At 38.1% G+C, this 20735-nt stretch overlaps 2 protein-coding genes across 4 annotated transcripts in view; one reads left to right on the forward strand and one right to left on the reverse strand.

Annotated features, from left to right (window-relative positions):
- Positions 1–979: 979 nt before the first annotated feature.
- On the reverse strand, positions 980–10233 carry LOC134803567 (ATP synthase subunit e, mitochondrial). The gene is made up of 3 exons (XM_063776365.1): positions 10068–10233; positions 5388–5544; positions 980–1109 (listed from the first exon to the last, which is right to left on the reverse strand). Exons 1-3 carry the CDS (start codon positions 10116–10118, stop codon positions 1069–1071), a joined length of 249 nt encoding a protein of 82 aa, XP_063632435.1. The 5' UTR covers positions 10119–10233; the 3' UTR covers positions 980–1068.
- Positions 10234–10585: 352 nt separating this feature from the next.
- LOC134803292 (glycerol-3-phosphate acyltransferase 4) overlaps positions 10586–20735 on the forward strand; it is a 34604-nt gene continuing 24454 nt past the window's right edge. The window contains exon 1 of one of the 3 annotated variants that reach the window (XM_063776062.1): positions 10586–10787. In XM_063776062.1, coding sequence (XP_063632132.1) covers positions 10602–10787 — 186 coding nt within the window. In that variant the 5' untranslated portion in view covers positions 10586–10601. The remainder of the gene's footprint in view (positions 10788–20735) is intronic. The other 2 variants (XM_063776064.1, XM_063776063.1) reach the window with 2 other exon arrangements.

Consider the following 20735-nt stretch of genomic DNA (forward strand, 5'->3'; position numbering starts at 1 on the left):
TTTGATCATGTAATGTTTTCGTCTACCCTCAATTACAAACAATTCGATGTTTTAATTATATAAACATCGTTACAGGGGGTTACCGCCAAAACCGAAGTTCGCTAAATGCGGGGCATCTTTCTCTGTCACTGAGAAAGATCTCCGCAATTTCAGACTAGAACGAGCGGTATTGGTACGTTGTGGGAGGTGGTATTATACTTACTATACTCTTTGGGCCCGGGAAAGTATACTGGGTCAAGCAGATCTTGTCAGTCGAAAAAGGCGGCAATTTTGAAAAAAGTAGGCGCGAAAGGATATCGTCCCATAGAAAATATGAATTTCGCGCCTTTTTCTACTGACAAGATTTGCTTGACCGTCTATACATATATATTATATAGGGTAAGTGGCTTAACCTTTTGAACACCAAACAGCGCATCCATTCGCCGTGCCACTGACGCCACGGGGGTAAAATTTAGTTTTGTGAATAAATAATACCAACCTAAAAGTGGGGTGTTTTTCAGTAGATTTTCATCAAAAAACGATCGACGTCTAATGCCGTCTTTGGCGTCGTTATCACGATTTTGCGTCTGTGGCGTTCAAAAGGTTAATTAACCCAAATATTTTTTTATCCCTTAACATGGGGGTCAGCTACCTGTCTTGGCCATGATCGAGGCATAACAACTGACCCCCTCCCCCTATCCCTAAAAAAGTAGTATGGCAGACTGGCAGTATGTATAGTCTGTATCTTTTAAATAAAAGTAAACAAACAATTTGTATATTTTCGGGTAGTTATAACATTTATTGGTTAACCAACCAAATACAAAACCGCCTGGATCGTTCACTGAACGACCTGACTTTAACCTACATTATTTGATCATGTAATATTTTCGTCTACCCTCAACTGGCTTAAGGAGCTATTTGAGGGTAGATTTTGTTTACTTTTATTTAAATACCTAAAGATACAGAGTATAGGAGGAGAATAAGAAATAAAACTCATATGTATACAATTACCTATAATTCATTAAATAACTTTACAACTGATTGTTGCCGGGTGGTCTGGCTACGAATGTGTGGGGCCTTAACTCTAGTTTACTTCTTATTAACCATCTCTTCGAGCGCCTTGATTTCGGCTGAAACAAAAAAAGAATACAATAAAAAAAAGTTTGTAAGGTACAGGGGGACAATTTAGACTGCGGGGCAACTTAAACTAATCGAAATATCTTCCATGTTTTACATTCTTAACTTCTTCTTCTTCGTCGGTATCACTCTTGAGCAAGGACCGGAAAACCCCTCTTTACGGTTAATCCTATCCATTCGGTAACCCAATCGATTCGGTTACCGTATCATTCGGTAACCCTATCATACTGTTACCTGATTGTAATGGTAAGCTTATTGAAACGGTAACCTTAACCTTTAACCGAGTTAATTCAAAACCCCATCGCGATAGGGTTTTTGTTAGGGGTTTTTAACAGGTTTTTATTCGGTTATGGTAACCTTTATTATCGGTTGCTTATACGTTTGCAACATCCGTATTTAGTGATGTGCCGTCAGTAGAATACTAAAAAAAATAGTTGTTTTATTAATTGTTAACTTTCTTAATTTAGTTTTTTTTACTTTTTTGTTTATTTATTTACTATAATTCATTTATTTCATTAATGTTATTTATTTATTAATAATATTTATTTTATAAATGTAATTTATTTTATCAATGATATTCATTTTATTAATGTAATTTATTTTATTAATAATATTCATTTTATTAATGTTATTTATTTGATTAATATTATTTATTTATTTTGATTATTTTGTTTATTGTATTTATTGTGTTTATTTCGTTCATTTCATTCATTTCATGTATTGTTTAGTATGTGGTTTCAGTTATTCATACTGCGACCTGCGACTTTCTGCATTATATTCAATTAGAATGTTATTCTGAATTAAGTTAACTTTTGTAGTACAATGTATATAATTTGTAAAATAAATTTCACTCCTCTTTTCAATGGTCGGATTGATTTGAATTTTTTTTAGCGTAAAAGTTGTGATTGTGATAGATAGGTAGGTACATTTTTTTTAGGAGCTTTCGAAACGGTGATGATAATTTGATAATGAAGCTACATAAAAAGTAAACTGCGAAATTATAATTATGATGGTTCAATGTATATTCCTTTGCCAATTAAGTATGTATTTTGTTTATTATTCTTATCAGCCTTGAGGTCTTACGTATGCTATCTCTTTCACACATACGGAAAGTGAATGAGATAGCAAATTACAGCAGGTAAGAAAAGAGTCCTACGCTTATCACTAGATTTGCAGAAAGTCGCAGATCGCAGCATGAATTATTGTATTGTATTATTTGGCGTGTTTCCACTTGAGACCGTCATTTATTACTCATTGGCAATAACAATAAGATTTAATCGTGGCGTGGTGAATTTTTTGACAGCATTTGATTTGAGACACGTGCGGTAGGCGGTGTGTGAAACGATATTAATACCTATTGATTTCCGTCTCATAATGAATGCAAATTTTAAATATCAGCTGAACTTTTAAAAACACAATGAGTCTCGGTAGTAACTCGGACACTGAAACTACATACTAATGCCTATTCCCATCTGTGCCCGGCGGAGAGAAATAGGAATACACCATATCGAGCTATTCCTTATCATACCTTTAAAAACACCTTTTTTAGGGTTCCGTACCCAAAGGGTAAAAACGGGATCCTATTACTAAGACTCGGCTGTCCGTCTGTCTGTCACTAGGCTGTATCTCATGAACCGTGATAGCTAGGCAGTTGACATTTTCACAGATTATGTATTGCTGTTGCCGCTATTACAACAAATAATAAAAACAGAATATTATAAATATATAAGTTGGGCTCCCATACAAGAAACGTGATTTCTTTGCTGTTTTTTGCGCAATGGTACAGAACCCTTCCTGCGCTAGTCCTACTCGCACTTGGCCGGTATTTTATTTTTTACATTAAATTAGGCACAGTGAGCCATTGAAGTGTTTCGCTATCCACCATCCGGTCAGATCAGATCAGCTGAATTGTACCTGATGATTTAGTTATCACATTAAAAGCAATACGGGTATCGACCAACACAAAGACTATGCGGCAGTAAATGAAAGTAATAAAATTAGGTATAAATTAGACAAGAAACTATTATTATTTACTTCTATCTATACGGCACCCAGACTGCATTTTAATCCAGGAATATTATTAAGAATATAAAATCATGATTACATTTACTTGATTAAGAATGAGATTATTCTTATTAAATTTGTTCACATACGTTTATTATTTCCGATCAAAATTATTGGAATAATTTTGACGGAAATAAAATCAACATGATTTTATTCTTAGGAATTCTTATTCAAATAATGATTTTATTCTTGAATGCCCAACACTGCTTACTAAGTATGTATCTATTTAATTTAATCAAAATTATTTCACCTAGGTACCAATGTTACAGATACTCAATAAATATAATGAATTCTGGTATTAATGAAAGATTTGAAGTATTAAAATAAGGTTATCACTGCTATAGATAATATATATATATATATATATTCTGCTCGCTGCATTAAGCAAAACAAGGTAAATTACGACTTTTAGCTGACACAACTCACCGCATCTGAAAACGTTTAAAAGTAGTTGCTTATTATAAAATAAGCCCATAATAACTACCTATTATGTAATTTGTCAACAATGGTTAAATATCTACCACACTACCACAATCCGCTAACGCATGTATCTTTATCACAAAGTGATTTATTTAATCACTCTATCTAAAGATAAACTATACCTACCAGTAAAATTACTAGTTAGGTTAAAATATTTCCTTAAATCAGTCTTTACTCTGTATGTACATACCAATTTCGAACCCGAAAATAGAAAAATAATATCTAAGTAGCATTAAAAATATAACTAAATAATAGCAGATATTGCTAGGATAGGATGGTGTTTACTTGCAGCAAGCCCTTTTCTAAAAATTCCAAACTAGAATTGCTCCGAAATGAACAAAAACAATAAGAACACACAGGTATAAAGATAAACAAAGGAATGGCCGCGCTGCGGCTGTCGCTCCAAAGTAATACTGTAATCGCTCAATAATGTTTTCAATTTTAGCTTAAGGACTCAAAGTACAATATTGTTTGAATTGACAATAAGCGAAGTTACCGACAAAAAAACATGTTTGTGCTGGAGACTTAATAGACCGCCCATGCCAACCACGGTTATTCAATAATAAGTTCAATTTAAGTGTGCGTAAAGATTACAATCGTTTGAACTGGTTCAAAACCTTATTATGAGGTAACTGAATCGACTGGGTTTTTATTTCGGTTACCGGTAACCGAGGTTAACTCGATCTGATACGGTTACCGAATCAAAGTGTTACCTTATCAGACGGTTACCGTTATGGTAGGGGTTTTTATAACCACTTTTAAAATAACCCTATGAAAAACCCCGGTTAAGGTAACCGGTTCCGGTCCCTGCTCTTGAGAGAGTGGTCGTGCATGGTCATCACTTCAGGTGTTGGTGGCAAGACATTATTAACTAGAGTGCCATATATGTCCAGATAGCGAAAAATATGTGTTATGTGTGACTCTAGTTAATAATGTAAAACATGGAAGATATTTCGATTAGTTTAAATTACCCCGCAGTCTAAAATACGCCCCTGCAACTTAAACTTTTTCCAATTTTGCATTGTAGGAATAAAATCAAGTCTTATGCGATCATTTTGTTGCAATAAAATTTCTGTTTAAAACTATAGCTGGTCAAGCAAATCTTGACAGTAAAAAAAGGCGCGAAATTCAAATTTTCTATGGGACGAGATCCCTTCGCGCCTACATTTTTCAAATTTGCCGCCTTTTTCTACTGACAAGATCTGCTTGACCAAGTATATTAGGGAAATTACTTGTTTCACCATCAAAATTATTAAAATATTTAAAAAATCTAGTCCTAGTCAAATCAATTCCCAGGGAATTATAAAAATTCAATTACACAAAATAACACAAGGGACAACCTAAAGCAGCATGTATTCGACAAAGTTCATATTCAAGTTCCTATTCCAACTTTAGTATAAATTGGTATAAAGTTACTGTATTATTAAATGATTACGAGATTATAAAGAGACTAGGAGAGAGAGTGGGCGGGGCACATTGCCCGTAGAACTGATGGCCATTGGGGCGGAAAGGTTCTCGAGTGGCGACCACGTACCGGAAGGCGCAGCGTGGGTAGACCCCCCACAAGGTGGACTGACGACCTGGTAAAGGTCGCGGGAGTCCGCTGGATGCGGGTGGCGCAAGACCGGTCATTGTGGCACTCTTTGGGGGAGACCTATGTCCAGTAGTGGACGTCCTCCGGTTGATATGATGATGATGATAAAGAGACTGTGTAAAGTAGAACTTACCCGCAGCCGCGAGGGCCTTCTCTGCCTTGATCTTGGCGTCTCTGACGGGCTTCTCCTTGGCCTCGATCTCCCGGAGCTTGGCCTCCCTCTTCGAGAGCCTGTTCTGGTGGAATGCTCCGTAGGCAATGCCCACGGTGAGGAGTGACCAGCGACCAAACTGGAAATTAGAACAGTATAATATAATACTACTCAGTACAGTATAATACTCAGCGGGCAGTCAGTGCCTTAAGGGTGCAATATAATAACACGCTCAGGATGCTGTTGGGACTGCCCAGGTGCTGCAGCGCATCGGGCATGTTTGCAGAAATGCGAGTAGACGGCTTCCATGCCATTGTTCGAAAGCGGGTCGCCTCCATCATGCGCCGTGTGCGTGGGAGTAACAACGGCATTCTGAGTGTGATCGCTAGCTGTTTGGACTCCCCCATAGCGAGACACTGGAATAGTTTGCATGTAAATAATTGATTGAATTTTAACTATTATTATTATTTATTTTGTGTTTGTAATTCCAAAATGTACCTTTTATTTTTATTTTTTGTGTAAGACTGAATACTTTAATTTTTAATTTTATAATTTTAATCATTTTTAAGTGTACCTATTTATTGTTTTATTATTGTGTACGTAATTTTAATTATTTTAATTTAATATGGATCATCTGTTATCTGCAATAAAGAATTGAATATGAATATGAATAAATAAATTTAAGTTAATAAATAATACCGCGCCGCACTAATGCGTCAACGGAATTGAAAATCCAGTGCCGTTTATCAGCCATTTGCCTCCAGCGGATCCTTAACTACTTTGGACACGTGGCCAGACGGGAGCCGGACAACTTTGAAAAGCGCGTTATGGTTGGCATGGTGGATGGAGGACGGGGTAGTGGACATCCACCAACCCGCTGGGTGGACACTGTAAAAAAGGCCTGCCAGGGATCTACACAGGCGCCTATTATTAGGAAGGCGAAAAATCGTGCAGAATGAAGAGCCTTGGTGCACAAAATAACGACCTCATGTGGTCGCGACCCTCAGTCATGAGGAATCGAGGAAGAAGAAGAATGTTCATTTAATTTTTTTACGATCAAAGATAGTGAAGACAGGCAGCAGGCACCTACAAGCTAAACTTGATGACCAAAGTATTTCTGGGTCATGGAAACCAATGGAGGTGGTAAACTATACTCTGTATCTTTAGGTATTAAATAAAAGAAAAACAAATAATTTGTCCATTTTCAGGTAGTTATAACATTTATAGGGTAGATTTTGTTTACTTTTATTTAAATACCTAAAGATACAGAGTATAGACTTGATGCCCAAAGCATTTCTGGGTCATGGAAACCGGTATACACCCACTTGCCATAATAGTCAACAGCCATTATATTGTTTCCCATAATTACATATGCAATACTTATTGTTTACTATATTAGTCACGTGCCAGAAACTTTGTTTCCCATAAAATCAATTTCAATAATATCATTTGTCATCATCATTGTAAGCCATAATTATCACTAGCCATAATATATTTTTTTTACAGAAACCAAATGCTACTAGAAAAATGGGTTAGGTTAGGTTTGAACTGCGACCCTTATAGAAAAGTAATGCTACTGGAAAAGTGGGTTAGGTTAGGTTTGAACTGCGACCCTTACAGAAAAGTAATGCTACTGGAAAAGTGGGTTAGGTTAGGTTTGAACTGCGACCCTTACAGAAAAGTAATGCTACTGGAAAAGTGGGTTAGGTTAGGTATGAACTGCGACCCTTACAGAAAAGAAATGCTACTGGAAAAGTGGGTTAGGTTAAATTTGAACTGCGACCCATATAGAAAATAAACGCTACTAGAAAAGTAGGTTAGGTTAGGTTTGAACTGCGACCCTTACAGAAAATAAATGCTATCAGAAAAGTGGGTTAGGTTAGGTTTGAATTGCGACCCTTACAGAAACCAAATGCTACTAGAAAAATGGGTTAGGTTAGGTTTGAACTGCGACCCTTACAGAAAAGAAATACTACTGGAAAAGTGGGTTAGGTGAGGTTAAATATTCTATTAAATAATATTATTACAATTAATAATATGGACAACAACACATATGGCACTCGTACGTTCTGGAATCTAATAATCGGGTAAACAAAGAGTATGTCACATCATTTTTACGGTAAACAAACAATTCGGGCAAATGAAATTCGTGCAAATAAAATTCGGGCATATGAGTATTATTTTATATAATTTTCAGACAAACAATAGACAACCATGGAAACCAATGGAAGTGGTAAACTAAGCAACTGCTTGCTTTGCTTATTAACCCTTTGACTGCTACATACATATATGTAATAGCTGTAGCGTTCAACAGGTTAGTCCATGTTGCCAGTAAAAAAGTGTATAGCATACCAAATTGTACATACAAATGTTCTAATGCTCCTGTTAAAATCCTCCTACACATAACTATACTAAACTGTCCATGTGAGTGGTATGTCTAGTATATCTACTGAAAAAGTCTATCTATAACATTAAAATTGTTGTTGTTGTTGTCTGTCCTAGGGCACCCCGGAGGTGCATAGGGCCTCCACAAGATCCTTCCACGCCTTCCTGTCTAGAGCAACCGTCTTGGCCTCGTTCCAGCTCAGTCCTACGGCTGTCAGCTCGTTCTCTACGCTGCGCCTCCAGGTGTGTACAGGGCGTTTGCGGGCTCGCTTCCCGCCCTGAGGCCGCCACTCGAACGCGATACTGGCGTTGTTCGTATCCCCTGTTCGCAGGGTATGACCGATCCATCTCCACTTCCGCAGCGCTACTTCTTGGACGATCGGAGGTTGTCGGCACATACTCCACAAATCCTCATTTCTTATAGTCTTCGGCCAGAATATGCGGAGGATGGACCGGAGGGACTTATTGACAAACACTTGTAGCTTGTGTGTCAGCCCTTTTGTCACTCTCCACGTCTCACAGCCGAAGAGCAGCACGGACTTGACGATGGATTCGAAGAGGGAAATTTTTACGCGGCGAGTGAGAACGTTTGAGTCCCAGACAGGCTTGAGTTGAGCAAATGCAGCATGCAAATGTTAGTGTACTGCCGAGATATACAAACTTGGAGACTGATTCAAGGCGATCGTTTTTGAGCAATAAAGGATCCGTACAATCTGATTTTACTCGCATGTTGACAGTCTTCCGTCGGTTGATTCGCAGGCCCATGGCTTCAGCTTCCTCTTGAAGGCTCTCAAGTTTCGCTTTAAGATGGGCTAACGATGGCGAAATCAGCACGATGTCATCGGCGTAATCAAGATCATCCAGTTCCTTAGTACCCCAGTTAATGCCTCTTGGTGTTTCGATCACTTTCCACATCACGTCGTCGAGAAGAATTATGAATAACAGCGGTGACAGGAGGCATCCTTGCTTCACACCGGCAGTTACACTTATAGGCGCTCCCATTTCCTTTTCATGTATCACCCTGCATGAGCTCCCTTCGTACAAGGAGCGGATTATGCGGATGATACACTCGGGTATACCCCTGCGACGAAGGCTGGACCACAGCGCGCTCCACTTCACGGTGTCGAAGGCTTTCTCAAAGTCCACAAAGGCTAGGAACAGTTCCGACTGCCATTCGACACATTGTTCAATAAGGATGCGTAGGGTATTGGTGTGGTCTGTGCAGGAGCGACCAGGGCGGAAACCTGCTTGCTCGTCTCTCAGCGTCTCTGCCACTCTTGGAGCAATGCGATTTAGCAGAATCTTAGCTAGTACTTTTGCGGCAGTAGGTAGGAGCGTTATGCCGCGCCAGTTGTCGCATTGCGATAGATCCCCCTTCTTTGGGACTTTCACCAGGAGACTTTGCTTCCACTCATCGGGTACTCGTCCAGCTTCCCAGATACGGGTCAATAGGGGGAAACAGCAGAGTTGCAGACGTCGCAGTATCGACCTTTAACATGTCTACGTGGATGTTGTCAATGCCCGGCGCTCTCCCTGGTTTCAGGGACTTCACCGCTACCAACACTTCTTCGAAGGAGGGTGGTGCCGTCGGCACACGCAAAAGCTCGTCTGGGAGGTTGGTACTGGAATGCTGACTGTCTGGGGATTGGGCTTGCTCCAGCAGGCATTAAAATTGGCTGACTGTAACTCGATAAAACACAAATTCTTTAAAGCAGTAAAAGGCTCAGTCACTTAAATTATTTATGAAGAAATTACACTGCTATAATTTGGATTCATTCCGAACAAATATGTAGGTGTGCTAGAAAGTTAAAAACATTAGTTCTTACAACATGTTAAGTAATACGTTCATTTAGTATTTTTTATTAACTTAAACATAATTGAACATTAGTAATTTTATGGTAAGTTCATTGGAAGTACAACCTTACAACCTCACCAAAGTCTAGGATTTAAATCATCTGAATCACACTTATCTAAAATTACATAATTGAATACCGATTGTAATTTTAACAGAAGAGTGAGTAGAAAGACACATTAACGTTGGAAGATAAAAGAAAAATCTGGTCGATGACTGGGTAGAGGTTAGAATTTAATTAATGGCACTAGAATTTATTTGTTTAAGTTGCTGGCAGCAAAGCATTAAATACTAAGTTAAAATACCAGCCATTAAATATGCGACGAAATTTAAAAGGATATGTAATTTCGAATTTAGAAAACTCGTTCAAAAACATTGTTACATAATGATGGAGGTTGTATATTTAAATAAAAATGTATAAATACCCTGATCAGAGGAGAAACTCGCACGGGAGGTCCGTAGGGAAGGGCCGACATTGTATTATTTATTATTATCGAGAATTAATTACGAATCCAAATAGGATTTTCGTGGAAATCCCAGGACAATTCCCTTTTGATAGTTCTCTGCAAAGTCGTGATCGTGATGCCACAGCAAAAAAATTATGAAGCAAAAATCATGAAGAATTTAATAAAAGGGAAAATAATATTTAAGTCACTTTTGTATGACTTCAATAAAGAAATGATTTTTTAAGGTAAAATCTATAAAAACTGAATATTCGAATAATTGGAGGTTTAAAATTATTATGTTCCCGAACGTAAAGTACTTGTCAAATCCGGCTCAAGTATCCGCTCTTTCCGTTAATATTAATCAAAATATTAAAACATTTTCTTTCAGAAGTCAATTTCTTATACGATTTGAATAAGGTTGATATCGAAATAAATATTCATAAATTATTTTATAAAATTAGCGTAATCAACTGTCATATATCAGATAACTTTTGACAGCCAGCGGTGCTATGAATGACGTCGAAATTTAGTCAATCAGTCGTCAAAATGGCGTTAATCATGTCGTTTGTGTCCGTCGCGGTGTCTATACTTTACACGCCGTTCCTTCTTCTCATTCTGTGCATAATATTTCTGGCTTCTATCGGCAAATCCTTGGGTGTGCGTCGGCTATACGTGAACATATTACTCAAACTTTTCGAGGTAAGTGCCTATGCCATGTTTTGAAAAAGAAAATTGTATGGTGCGTTTTTAATATTTTTCGAGGACGCTGGAATTAACGTCCGGTTAAATAGACGATTGCGTGTTTTTATTTTTGAATCGATGCGTATGACGTAGTTAATGAGTTTTTCTTACATTATGATGGCTAAAATGGCATCAGATGTTACGAAAGGTTAGGTCGTAGTGGCCCCTGTCTGACTCATTCCAACCCTATGTTTAAATTATCGTGCTTGGCATTGTGTTTGTAGATTAAAAATTCCTTTGCCATGTTTATCTTGCCTGATTTATGATGGGTTTAAAAAAAAAGATAATAGTTTTATTTTATTATCCATATCCATTAATTTTATTGTTTTCTAGCAATTTTTAGACAAGGGAAAGCTGTAAAACACCTGAGTTAATAATCACACACGGTTTTATGAGAATATTTATGTAGGTAACTTAATTTCTGTTGTAATAAACGGATTACTTAGATCAGCTATCTAATTGATAATAACACATGAATGTCATCTCATATGATTGAATTCTGTTTATCCTTATCCTATGTGTCAAGTATTACAGAAGCTCACTTTCAGACCACTCTCAAGTGGAAATAAAGCCTTAGCCTATCTTCCTAGTCCTAGTTTCTCCTCTGGAGGGCTAGTTTCCCCTCTGGAGACCTAGTTTCCCCTCTGGGTTGGAAGGTCACATGGCAGTTGCTTACGTAAAAACTAGTGCCTATGTCAAATCATGGGAGCATTAGCCATGGCAAAATGCCGGGATAACACAAGGAAAAAGAGAGCCTTCTTCCATCAAAAAAAGTTTAATGTATTTTCTTAACTCGAGAAATTGTTTGCAAAATGTTGTTTACTATGAGGAATGTTTTGAGCAGACAAGCAGTATGCAATGATTGTGTTCATAATTTATACTTCCTATACACTTACACATTTATACTGCATTGGTTTTTCACTTTTAATTAGTATCCATTTTACTTAAACAGAATTGTTAATCAGTTAAGGGCCCATTAATTCACATTTTAGCGTTGTTAAATTAAAATAAATAAACATATGCAACAGTGATAACAAAGCAATGAAATATCCATGCATATTTAAGTTGTATTTGTACTGCATTATGTAAATTATGTGAATATTTCATTGCAATGATGACTGAATTGATGTGCAAAGTGTTGACAGATGTTATGTGAGTCTTGCTTATTTATATTTTACTTAGTTTTATTTTCGTTAACATCTGTGAATATTTATGATAATTATTAATAATATATAGCAAAAAGAAAAGGCTTTTACCCAATAGGGATCAGTGAAATTAATTAATAAGTAATAGAACAACACATAAAATAAACTAAAATTATATTCTACCAAAAAACACTACATTGTAAATTGTACAAAAATTTCGCTAAAATAAATATAGCTGTAATAAAATATATAGCAAGGAAATACGGCCAGCCTTCTGGACACATTGCCCGTTGACGGCGTTCTGGGCCAAATTCTATATTCCTTCATATTTTGCGAGCTTTCCTAATAATAATATTTCAATAATGAAGATTTACAATGAATAAAATAAAGGAATAGGTAATAAAAAAAGCGGCACAAATCATAGCCATAGACTAACGTATGTTTGGTTCCAAAACAAACAAAGAAAAACAGTTGGAACCAGTATAGCCAATCTGTGGGTATTAACCTTTTGACCTCAATCGTTTTGACCTTTAATAAAGAGTTTCTGATATACATAATTGGTTAACAAGTACCTACAACAACATGTAATTTGTTTATAAAAGGAGTGTGATTAATTCTCACTCGTTTTAATCGAATTATTATCGGCACTTCACCCAAAAACCGGGCAAGTGCGAGTCGAACTCGCGCACGAAGGGTTCCGTGCCATAATGCAAAAAACGGCAAAATAAAAACGGTCACCCATCCAAGTACTGACCCCGCCCGACGTTGCTTAACTTCGGTCTAAAATCACATTTGTTGTATGGGAGCCCCACTTAAATCTTTATTTTATTCTGTTTTTAGTATTTGTTGTTATAGCGGCAACAGAAATACATCATCTGTGAAAATTTCAACTGTCTAGCTATCACGGTTCCTGATACAGCCTGGTGACAGACGGACGGACAGCGGAGTCTTAGTAATAGGGTCCCGTTTTACCCTTTGGGTACGGAACCCTAAAAATCACGAGGTAAACATTATGATTACTTACTATAGTAGAAACTCCTGACTTCGGCCAAACTCGGCTCAGCATTGCCCCGAGCAATTATTAGGGTTGATACAACTTGACGTCCCTTTGCGTGCACGACCACAGATAAGATAATGGCTTGAATTTTGACAACCCTAAATAGCCGAAAGGGATAGTGCCATATATTAGAAAGGGACAGCATGATTCGATCCTGAACCGCTGTCAAACTTCGGTTTTGTAGGAAGTTTCCTTTCTGTACGGCAGTACTATTATGTATTCTGTGATAGTAGTTCAAAGTTTATAAGTCATAACCCGAATGTGCGCGTAACAGGAAATCGCACCGTGTTACATGGGGTTAAAGATCAATTCCCAATGTAAATAATTGACTTTGACACGCATAGGTTTTTTGAGGCTCGTACCGCGTTTATGTATAACGACATAAGTGCCATAACCCACGCAATTTAAAAAGTCAGTCCAGACGGGATGATCAAATCGACCGATTTGATCAGAAAATAAATTTGCTTCAATCTCCAATTTAATCACCAATTTTAGATTTATGGTGATATTTGAGCACTCTAAATTAAAAAAAAACCGGCCAAGTGCGAGTCGGACTCGCGCACGAAGGGTTCCGTACCATTAAGTACGCAAAGAACGGCAAAAAAAATCACGTTTGTTGTATATTCTCTTCAAACGCAAATACTAAGCATCACAAATAGGCATTCTTGCGTCCGCACCTCCATTTCATCGGTAATATTGCTCATAATCGGCGAGCCAAATTGCCGTTTGAGGCCGCACGGCCATTTGATCGGACAATTTAATCAGATTGGCGAAAAAAAATTCCCGTCGGGACTGGCCTTAAGGCTACTTGTTTACTGTGTTTACATTCAACCTTTGACTTCCATATCTCCGTTCAACACGTGGTTGCCTGGTTGGCCGCCTATTGACTTGTGACCTTAGAGCATTCAGTAACTGGAGACGTCATGGCTTTATGAATCAGTCTGTCGATTTTTGCGGGGACGGGACGTCAAATTTATTTGACTCATGTTCTTTCACTGATATGTATTAAATTTGTTAAATATCAAACGGTGTCTTCAACGCCATCTAGCCGAGCATAGGCCAAAGGTGTGGCGCCATCTATCCGAGAATGACCTTTTCTTGATTTCAGAGGCACGTTTTTTCCTTAGACTTTATTCATCTTTAGGGCTGATTTAGACGGCGCGCGAACTCGCATGCGATTTTAGTTACATTGCGGACTGTTGGTTACGTCCAATTCAACCTACCGATCAAAACCCGCAATGTAATGAAACTCGCATGCGAATTCTCGCATCGTCTGAATGAGCCCATCGCTTGTTTTGTGTCATAGCCAATGTGACGAGCACGTGTGAACGATATGAACAAGCCAAAGGTTGTGTGTGAACAACAATGCTTTATTTAATAGCTTTGAAGTGATTGACTGATTGTCTTTAAATTACCTACACGTATACAATGGAGGGTTTTATCTTGTTTTTTTTTTTTGCTGTTTACGTATTTGGGCATTTTCAATAACTGTGTAAAGGCCCCTGTACACAATGGGCCAGTCTAGGGGACGCATTTATGCGTTAGAGGGAGCCAGTCAAGCCAGTGATATTGCTTTCTCATTCTACCGCATGGCTGCGTCCCTTGGACTGGCCGGCGCTGGCCCATTGTGTACAGGGGCCTTAAGTGTGTACAGTCAGTCACCTGCAATAATATGTTACTCTTAGAAGGCCAAATACAAATAAGATCGATATTTTTGCGGCTTCCGTTGTAACATATTATTGCAGGTCCCTGTACCATTAACGGCCGGTTAGCAATCGTGACAAAACTGACGGTCAATGTCAAACCCCATACATTTTGTCAGGAAGGTGACGGTTAGACGTTACTGAAAACACGACCTTTAAAGTACAAGTTAAAATATAAAAGCCCAGTTACATTGATATTATGGATACTCACAAATGGTACAGTCGTCATCAGATATATCGGAGCGGCCGAAATGCTCGAAAATATCTGAACACGCCTCTATTGTCAAGGCGTTAGATTGCGTGTTCAGATATTGTGAAAACCTTGGCCGGATGTACTAGAGATGGGCCGAATATTCGGTAATTATTCGGTTTTCGGCATATTTTTCAATGTTCGTATTCGGCCGAATAAATCGGTTCGAACTGCCGAATATTTACCGAATAAACAAATTCTTTTTAGCTACAAAAACGGGTTAGACCCAAAAAATATATTTTATCATCGAACGTGCTCACAAAATTTCACAAGAATCGGTTGGGAATTGCTACTTGACTGACGTACGCGTTTGCGTTAAGTCGATTTTTGTATGGGATTTTGATCAGCGCGCCATGCGGGATCTTTTGGAAACTCAAAATCCCATAAAAAATGACATTTAACGCAAACGCGTACGTCACGTCACGTCATCGAATGAAGTTTACACTAGGGCACAGAATAAGTAATAGTACTACCGTACAGAAAGGACACTTCCTACAAAACCGAAGTTTGACAGCGATTCAGGGACGAATCATGATATCCCTTTCTAACTTATGGCACTATCCCTTTCGGCTATTTAGGGTTGTCAAAATCCAAGTCATTATCTGGTCATGCACGTAAAGGAACGTCAAGTTGTGTCAACCCTAATAATTGCTCGGAGCAATGCTGAGCTGAGCGGAGCCGAGTTTGGCCGAAGTCAGGAGTGTCTCCCCACTGACTAGGGGTGCTATAGTGGAGAACATCCGACCATACGAAATCATTTTTGCCCAAGCTGGTAACAAATACCTTCGCTACATAACATACCTAATTTGTTTTTGAAGATTACAAAGTCCTTAAATACTTAATATACTTATCCGTTGATTGTTATAATAATTATCTTATCTAATTCCGGTACAAAGGTGTCAGCAGGAGAGTTGAAGGGAGACGGGTTATAAAAACACACAGCTTAAAATCTAACGTTTAACTGAGGTCGTTGGTAAGAAGTTAACCCTTTACCAGGCTAAGGCTATATAATTTCCCACATACGGCACTTCAAACATGTGTTCTATTTTCGATGAGTTAAGACTGACATTCGATTGTCATTTTTGAAATGTCAGCCTGGTAAAGGTTATATACGTCTAGCGCGACCTTAGGGGTTGTGCACAAATCACGCGAGGTGTTTTCGGCTACTTTTTGACCCCCCTCCCATTGGTGATATTTCGTGAGGTTTTTGGCTACCCCCCTGCCCCACATATGCACTGCCTCACGTGTATTTTTTTCTTATTTTTTTCCATCCGACCGGTCAAGGCCACGCGCTCCAAAATTTCGTAAAATAGGCTCGCTATTTTGAAGTGCGGAGTGAAGATTTATGTTTATCGAAACCGAGAAAAAGTATCTACTCATATGGTAGGTATTTTTTCTTAGTTTCGTTCCCTGTAGAAAAATACACGTGAGGTCTCCTTATACCCCCCGTTGCCCAACGTGATCTGTCGTGATTTTTTCGTGACTCCCACCCCCCTATCGAACCTCGCGTGATTTGTGCACAAGCCCTTATGGGGTCCCGCGCGAGAACGCGTCATGCTAGTCTGATGGCGATTGGACAAATTTTACATTACGTACGGGGTGTACGTATATATCACAGTATGAATGACATGCAAGTTTCTTTGTAAGCTTGTAAAGTGACAAAGCGGTTACATTATTACATTAAAATAATGTGTGTCTTAAAATAGACGACCTCAAGCATTCTTTGACAATGTTGACTTTACATTTGTATTAGAACAAATAGGGAAACGTAGTTTGCTTCCTTATAAAGTAATTTCATTGAGAGCCCATCAACGTGCACACTAGCTCCACTGCTAAATACAATATACAAGATATTTATTGATAAAAGTCAATGTTTTACAAGCTTTTTAATCGTGATTATCTGATTATTGAAATTTAACGATAGGTATTTAAAAAAGGGGGCCGCTACGTGCTGTATTGTGTATTTAAGTACCTTTTGAATGCATCAAACTAGTTTTTATGTTGCTGGATTCGTCAAAACATAAACGGCCGTTTTAACTTTGGACGCATAGATTGACCAATCCAGCAACATAAAAACTAGTTTGATGTATTCAAAAGGTACTTAAGGTGAAATACACAATACAGTACATAGCGGCCCCCTTTTTTTAAATACCTATCGTTAAATTTCAATTATCACGATTATTTAGCAGTGGCGCTAGTGTCCACGTTGATGGGCTCTTAATGTATCTACAAATGATATGAGTTTATATCCGGGATATTGTTTTGAGGTAGAAACTGACACGGAAATTATTTTGATCTCTTACCATTGATATCAACCTTTTGGACGCGAATGACCGATAAATCCGCACCGCAGGTCCAACGCCAAAGACCGATTAATCGGTTACAGACCACAGAGCAACATAGACCTACGTGTATATATGCATAAAGTTCAATTTCAGTTTTGACACTTCGGTGACGTGGCGTCCGAGTGACAGCTTTTGTGTTTGACAGGGCGTCGAAAAGGTTAACGCTTGAAAGTGCTTGTTTTGTATTTTCAACATAATGATATTAATGATCGATTGATAACTCAAAGATTAACGAAGTGATAGCTTATGGATAAGATTTGCAGCTAATCCGTTCCATTTCTCAGGGTGTTGTTTAGGTGAGATAACATGTTATTAATATTTACATATGCATTATTTACTTACTTAATATCTGGGAGACCGAGCTTTGCTCGGAAAACATATAAAAACTCAAAAATGCGCGTTTTCCCAGAGGTGAGACCTAGCTAGATCGGTTATCGGTTGTTCGGCCCCGAAAACCCCCATATACCAAATTTCATCGAATTTGTTAGAGCCATTTCCGAGATCCCCGAAATATACAGGGTCATTTTTGGACCGTTAGCCATATTGTGCGAGGTGATTAGGTAGGTCATACTGAACAACTTTTTGCATGGGAACAACCCCGAAAAACCCCCGAGACACTCGACCGCGATGGAGTAAATCCTGAGCTATTTAAGAGCCAACGGGATTGGTCATTTCTCCATACAAACGTACTCCTCGTTATCCTCCGTGGTTTTTGAAGCTAGAGCAATGATTTTTTCAACACAGATTAATATTGTCAATATCTGTGTCGGACCGTTTTGCTTTTTTTGATATTTTTGTTTTTTAAGGCGCTAGAGCCCTTCAAAAATGGCCAAAATGGCCTAATTGACTATGCCGCAATGAGAGGCGTGGCATTCAAAACTGATATCAATTAGCCAAAAAAGCAAAACGGTCCGACACAGATAATTTCATAATCATTTAGATTTCCAAATTTGATTACGATTGGTTAAGTTTTGGAGGAGGAAACAGAGGAGTACGAAACCTCGATTTTTGAGATTTTTACGCAGGATTTTTCGCCTTGTCCTTATCGCACTACTTTTAGGTGCCGCTTCCATTAGCGAGACGGGTATATTTACCTAAAATATTTAAAACTCAGCTCCTGTTTCGTCTTAACATAAATTACCATTACTTTTTATAAATATATTTTACAATTTTGATTGAATTTTTGGGGTGACACCCACAATTTCCGCACCGGTTGCCATTGCCACCCATGCTAGGCCACTGTATCCACCAGATGTTACACTTCGATCTTCTTATCGAGTAATGATAATTGTTAGACTAGAATGTTAAACTTCGACAAATGTTAACCTTCGATACAATCGATCTAACAAAAATCGTCAGGAAAATAAAAACCGTCCCATAAATCAATAGATTCGTTTACAACCTTGCTATTGAAAAACGTAGGTAAACAAAACTTTGCACCCAGTAGTGCGTATACATATGCAAATTAGCTGAATATACTTATAGTTTATGTAAAGTAAATAATAAATAAGTTTAACAGCTGTTATTGCAATTTGTACTATATTTCATATGCAGTAAAGTCGGTATTAAAAAAATGTAGTTGCAGATATCATTTTCACCACTCGAAAAGGCTCTCTAAGGAGAGAAACAAGGAACTTGCAAATTTTGGGTTACTTATACGATATTGTATTTAAAATCAATTATTTTAAACCATGCATGAAATAAAGCACAAGAAGTTTAATAGAGAAACGTAGACAGCAGTTATTTTTAGATAGAATTTCTATTTTAAAACTCGTATAAAACTATAAAGAGAAGTTATTTGATTGTGACTTCATATGCTATAGTGTTTCATATAAATTCCATAGTAGAAAAATCGTTTTCACAGTTCGATAAAAGATACTGATTTGACTAGTAGTCAAATACCCTATTCATGACAGGCTGGTAAATTAAGTGATACTATTGGCTCTTAATAAAAATCCTTCGCTCATCCTCGCACATCTCTGGTGGAAACGCAGCCTAAGGGTCGGAAGCAACAAGCCGTCTGTCACCGTTAGAGTTCGGTAATTTGTATGGAAAGTGTCATAGTTGACTGCTGAGTGACGTATGCGAGTTTCATTACATTGCGGTTTTTAGGGTTCCGTACCCAAAGGGTAAAACGGGACCCTATTACTAAGACTTCGCTGTCCGTCCGTCCGTCCGTCCGTCTGTCACCAGGCTGTATCTCACGAACCGTGATAGCTAGACAGTTGAAATTTTCACAGATGATGTATTTCTGTTGCCGCTATAACAACAAATACTAAAAACAGAATAAAATAAAGATTTAAATGGGGCTCCCATACAACAAACGTGATTTTTGACCAAAGTTAAGCAACGTCGGGAGTGGTCAGTATTTGGATGGGTGACCGTTTTTTTTTTGCTTTTTTTTTTTTTGCTGTATGGTACGGAACCCTTCGTGCGCGAGTCCGACTCGCACTTGCCCGGTTTTTGGTTGGTCGGCTGAATTGGATGTCACCAATAGTCGTCAATGTAACTAAAAGCGCATACGAGTTCACGCGCCGTCTAAATCAGCCCAAAAGGGGCCAAGGGCCAACGAATTACCAATTCGCCGGACGATATCAGCCTGTCAGTTAAACGCAAAATTTGACAGCTCCGACCAACTGACAGGCTGATATCGACCGGCGAATTGGTAATCTGTGGGCCCCTTCAGTCATTATTTGACTCCTGCCGCCATCTTGGCGGGGTCACATCGTTTTATCTCACTTGGTTATCATCTAACTTGTTTATCAGAGCCCGTCTAAGGCAGTGGTGGGCAAACTTTCTTCATGGGGGGCCAGAAAGTTTAGGAAATTTAAGTGGAGGGCCAGAATTGGAGCCAAAATTTATTTTCATTTGTGATAATCGTGGGTTAATGCCATATACTAATTATTTCATAAGTCTATTTCAATAGAACTTGCTAACTATGTAAACAAACAAGGTAACTTTGTTTTATCACTGTTTCTCTTTGAATTTTCTCACCACCTCATCAAACACCATTGAAACCATACACATATACACTATTGAAACGGTCCGTTCCGTAAAATACATAAATATATAACTGTATCTTGGATATTTAATTAAAAGTTTAAAATGGGTTCATAAGTTAGGTTATTAGGACCTGATGGAATGACGGTTTTGTTTCTTTTAAATTCTACAATTGTCTATGATGGGTAGTGTTGTGACTAAAGTTTGTGATATAAACCCGCCACACACTACCCAACCCACGCTCTGTACCTACCGCCGCGGTTATAAAATACATCAATACATCATTCTTAAGTCCTCATTTGTTTTCTGATCGTGATTAAACAAATTAAAAATAAGTAACTACTTGGTTTTTACTTTTGGTATTTTATTATTCGATATGGTTTGACATTAGTAAAGTAGTAAGTAG

Source organism: Cydia splendana, chromosome 26 (genome assembly GCF_910591565.1).
Source record: "Cydia splendana chromosome 26, ilCydSple1.2, whole genome shotgun sequence".
NCBI lineage: Eukaryota > Metazoa > Arthropoda > Insecta > Lepidoptera > Tortricidae > Cydia > Cydia splendana.

What these genes read in the sequence shown, in the direction of transcription:
- LOC134803567 (XM_063776365.1), bottom strand. Translation starts at nt 10,118, where the DNA reads ATGTCGGCCCTTCCCTACGGACCTCCCGTGCGAGTTTCTCCTCTGATC. An exon ending in GAGTTTCTCCTCTGATCAGG is followed by an intron (nt 5,545 to 10,067) that starts GTATTTATACAT and finishes TCTAATTTCCAG; the next exon opens with TTTGGTCGCTGGTCACTCCT. An exon ending in GAAGGCCCTCGCGGCTGCGG is followed by an intron (nt 1,110 to 5,387) that starts GTAAGTTCTACT and finishes TTTTTGTTTCAG; the next exon opens with CCGAAATCAAGGCGCTCGAA.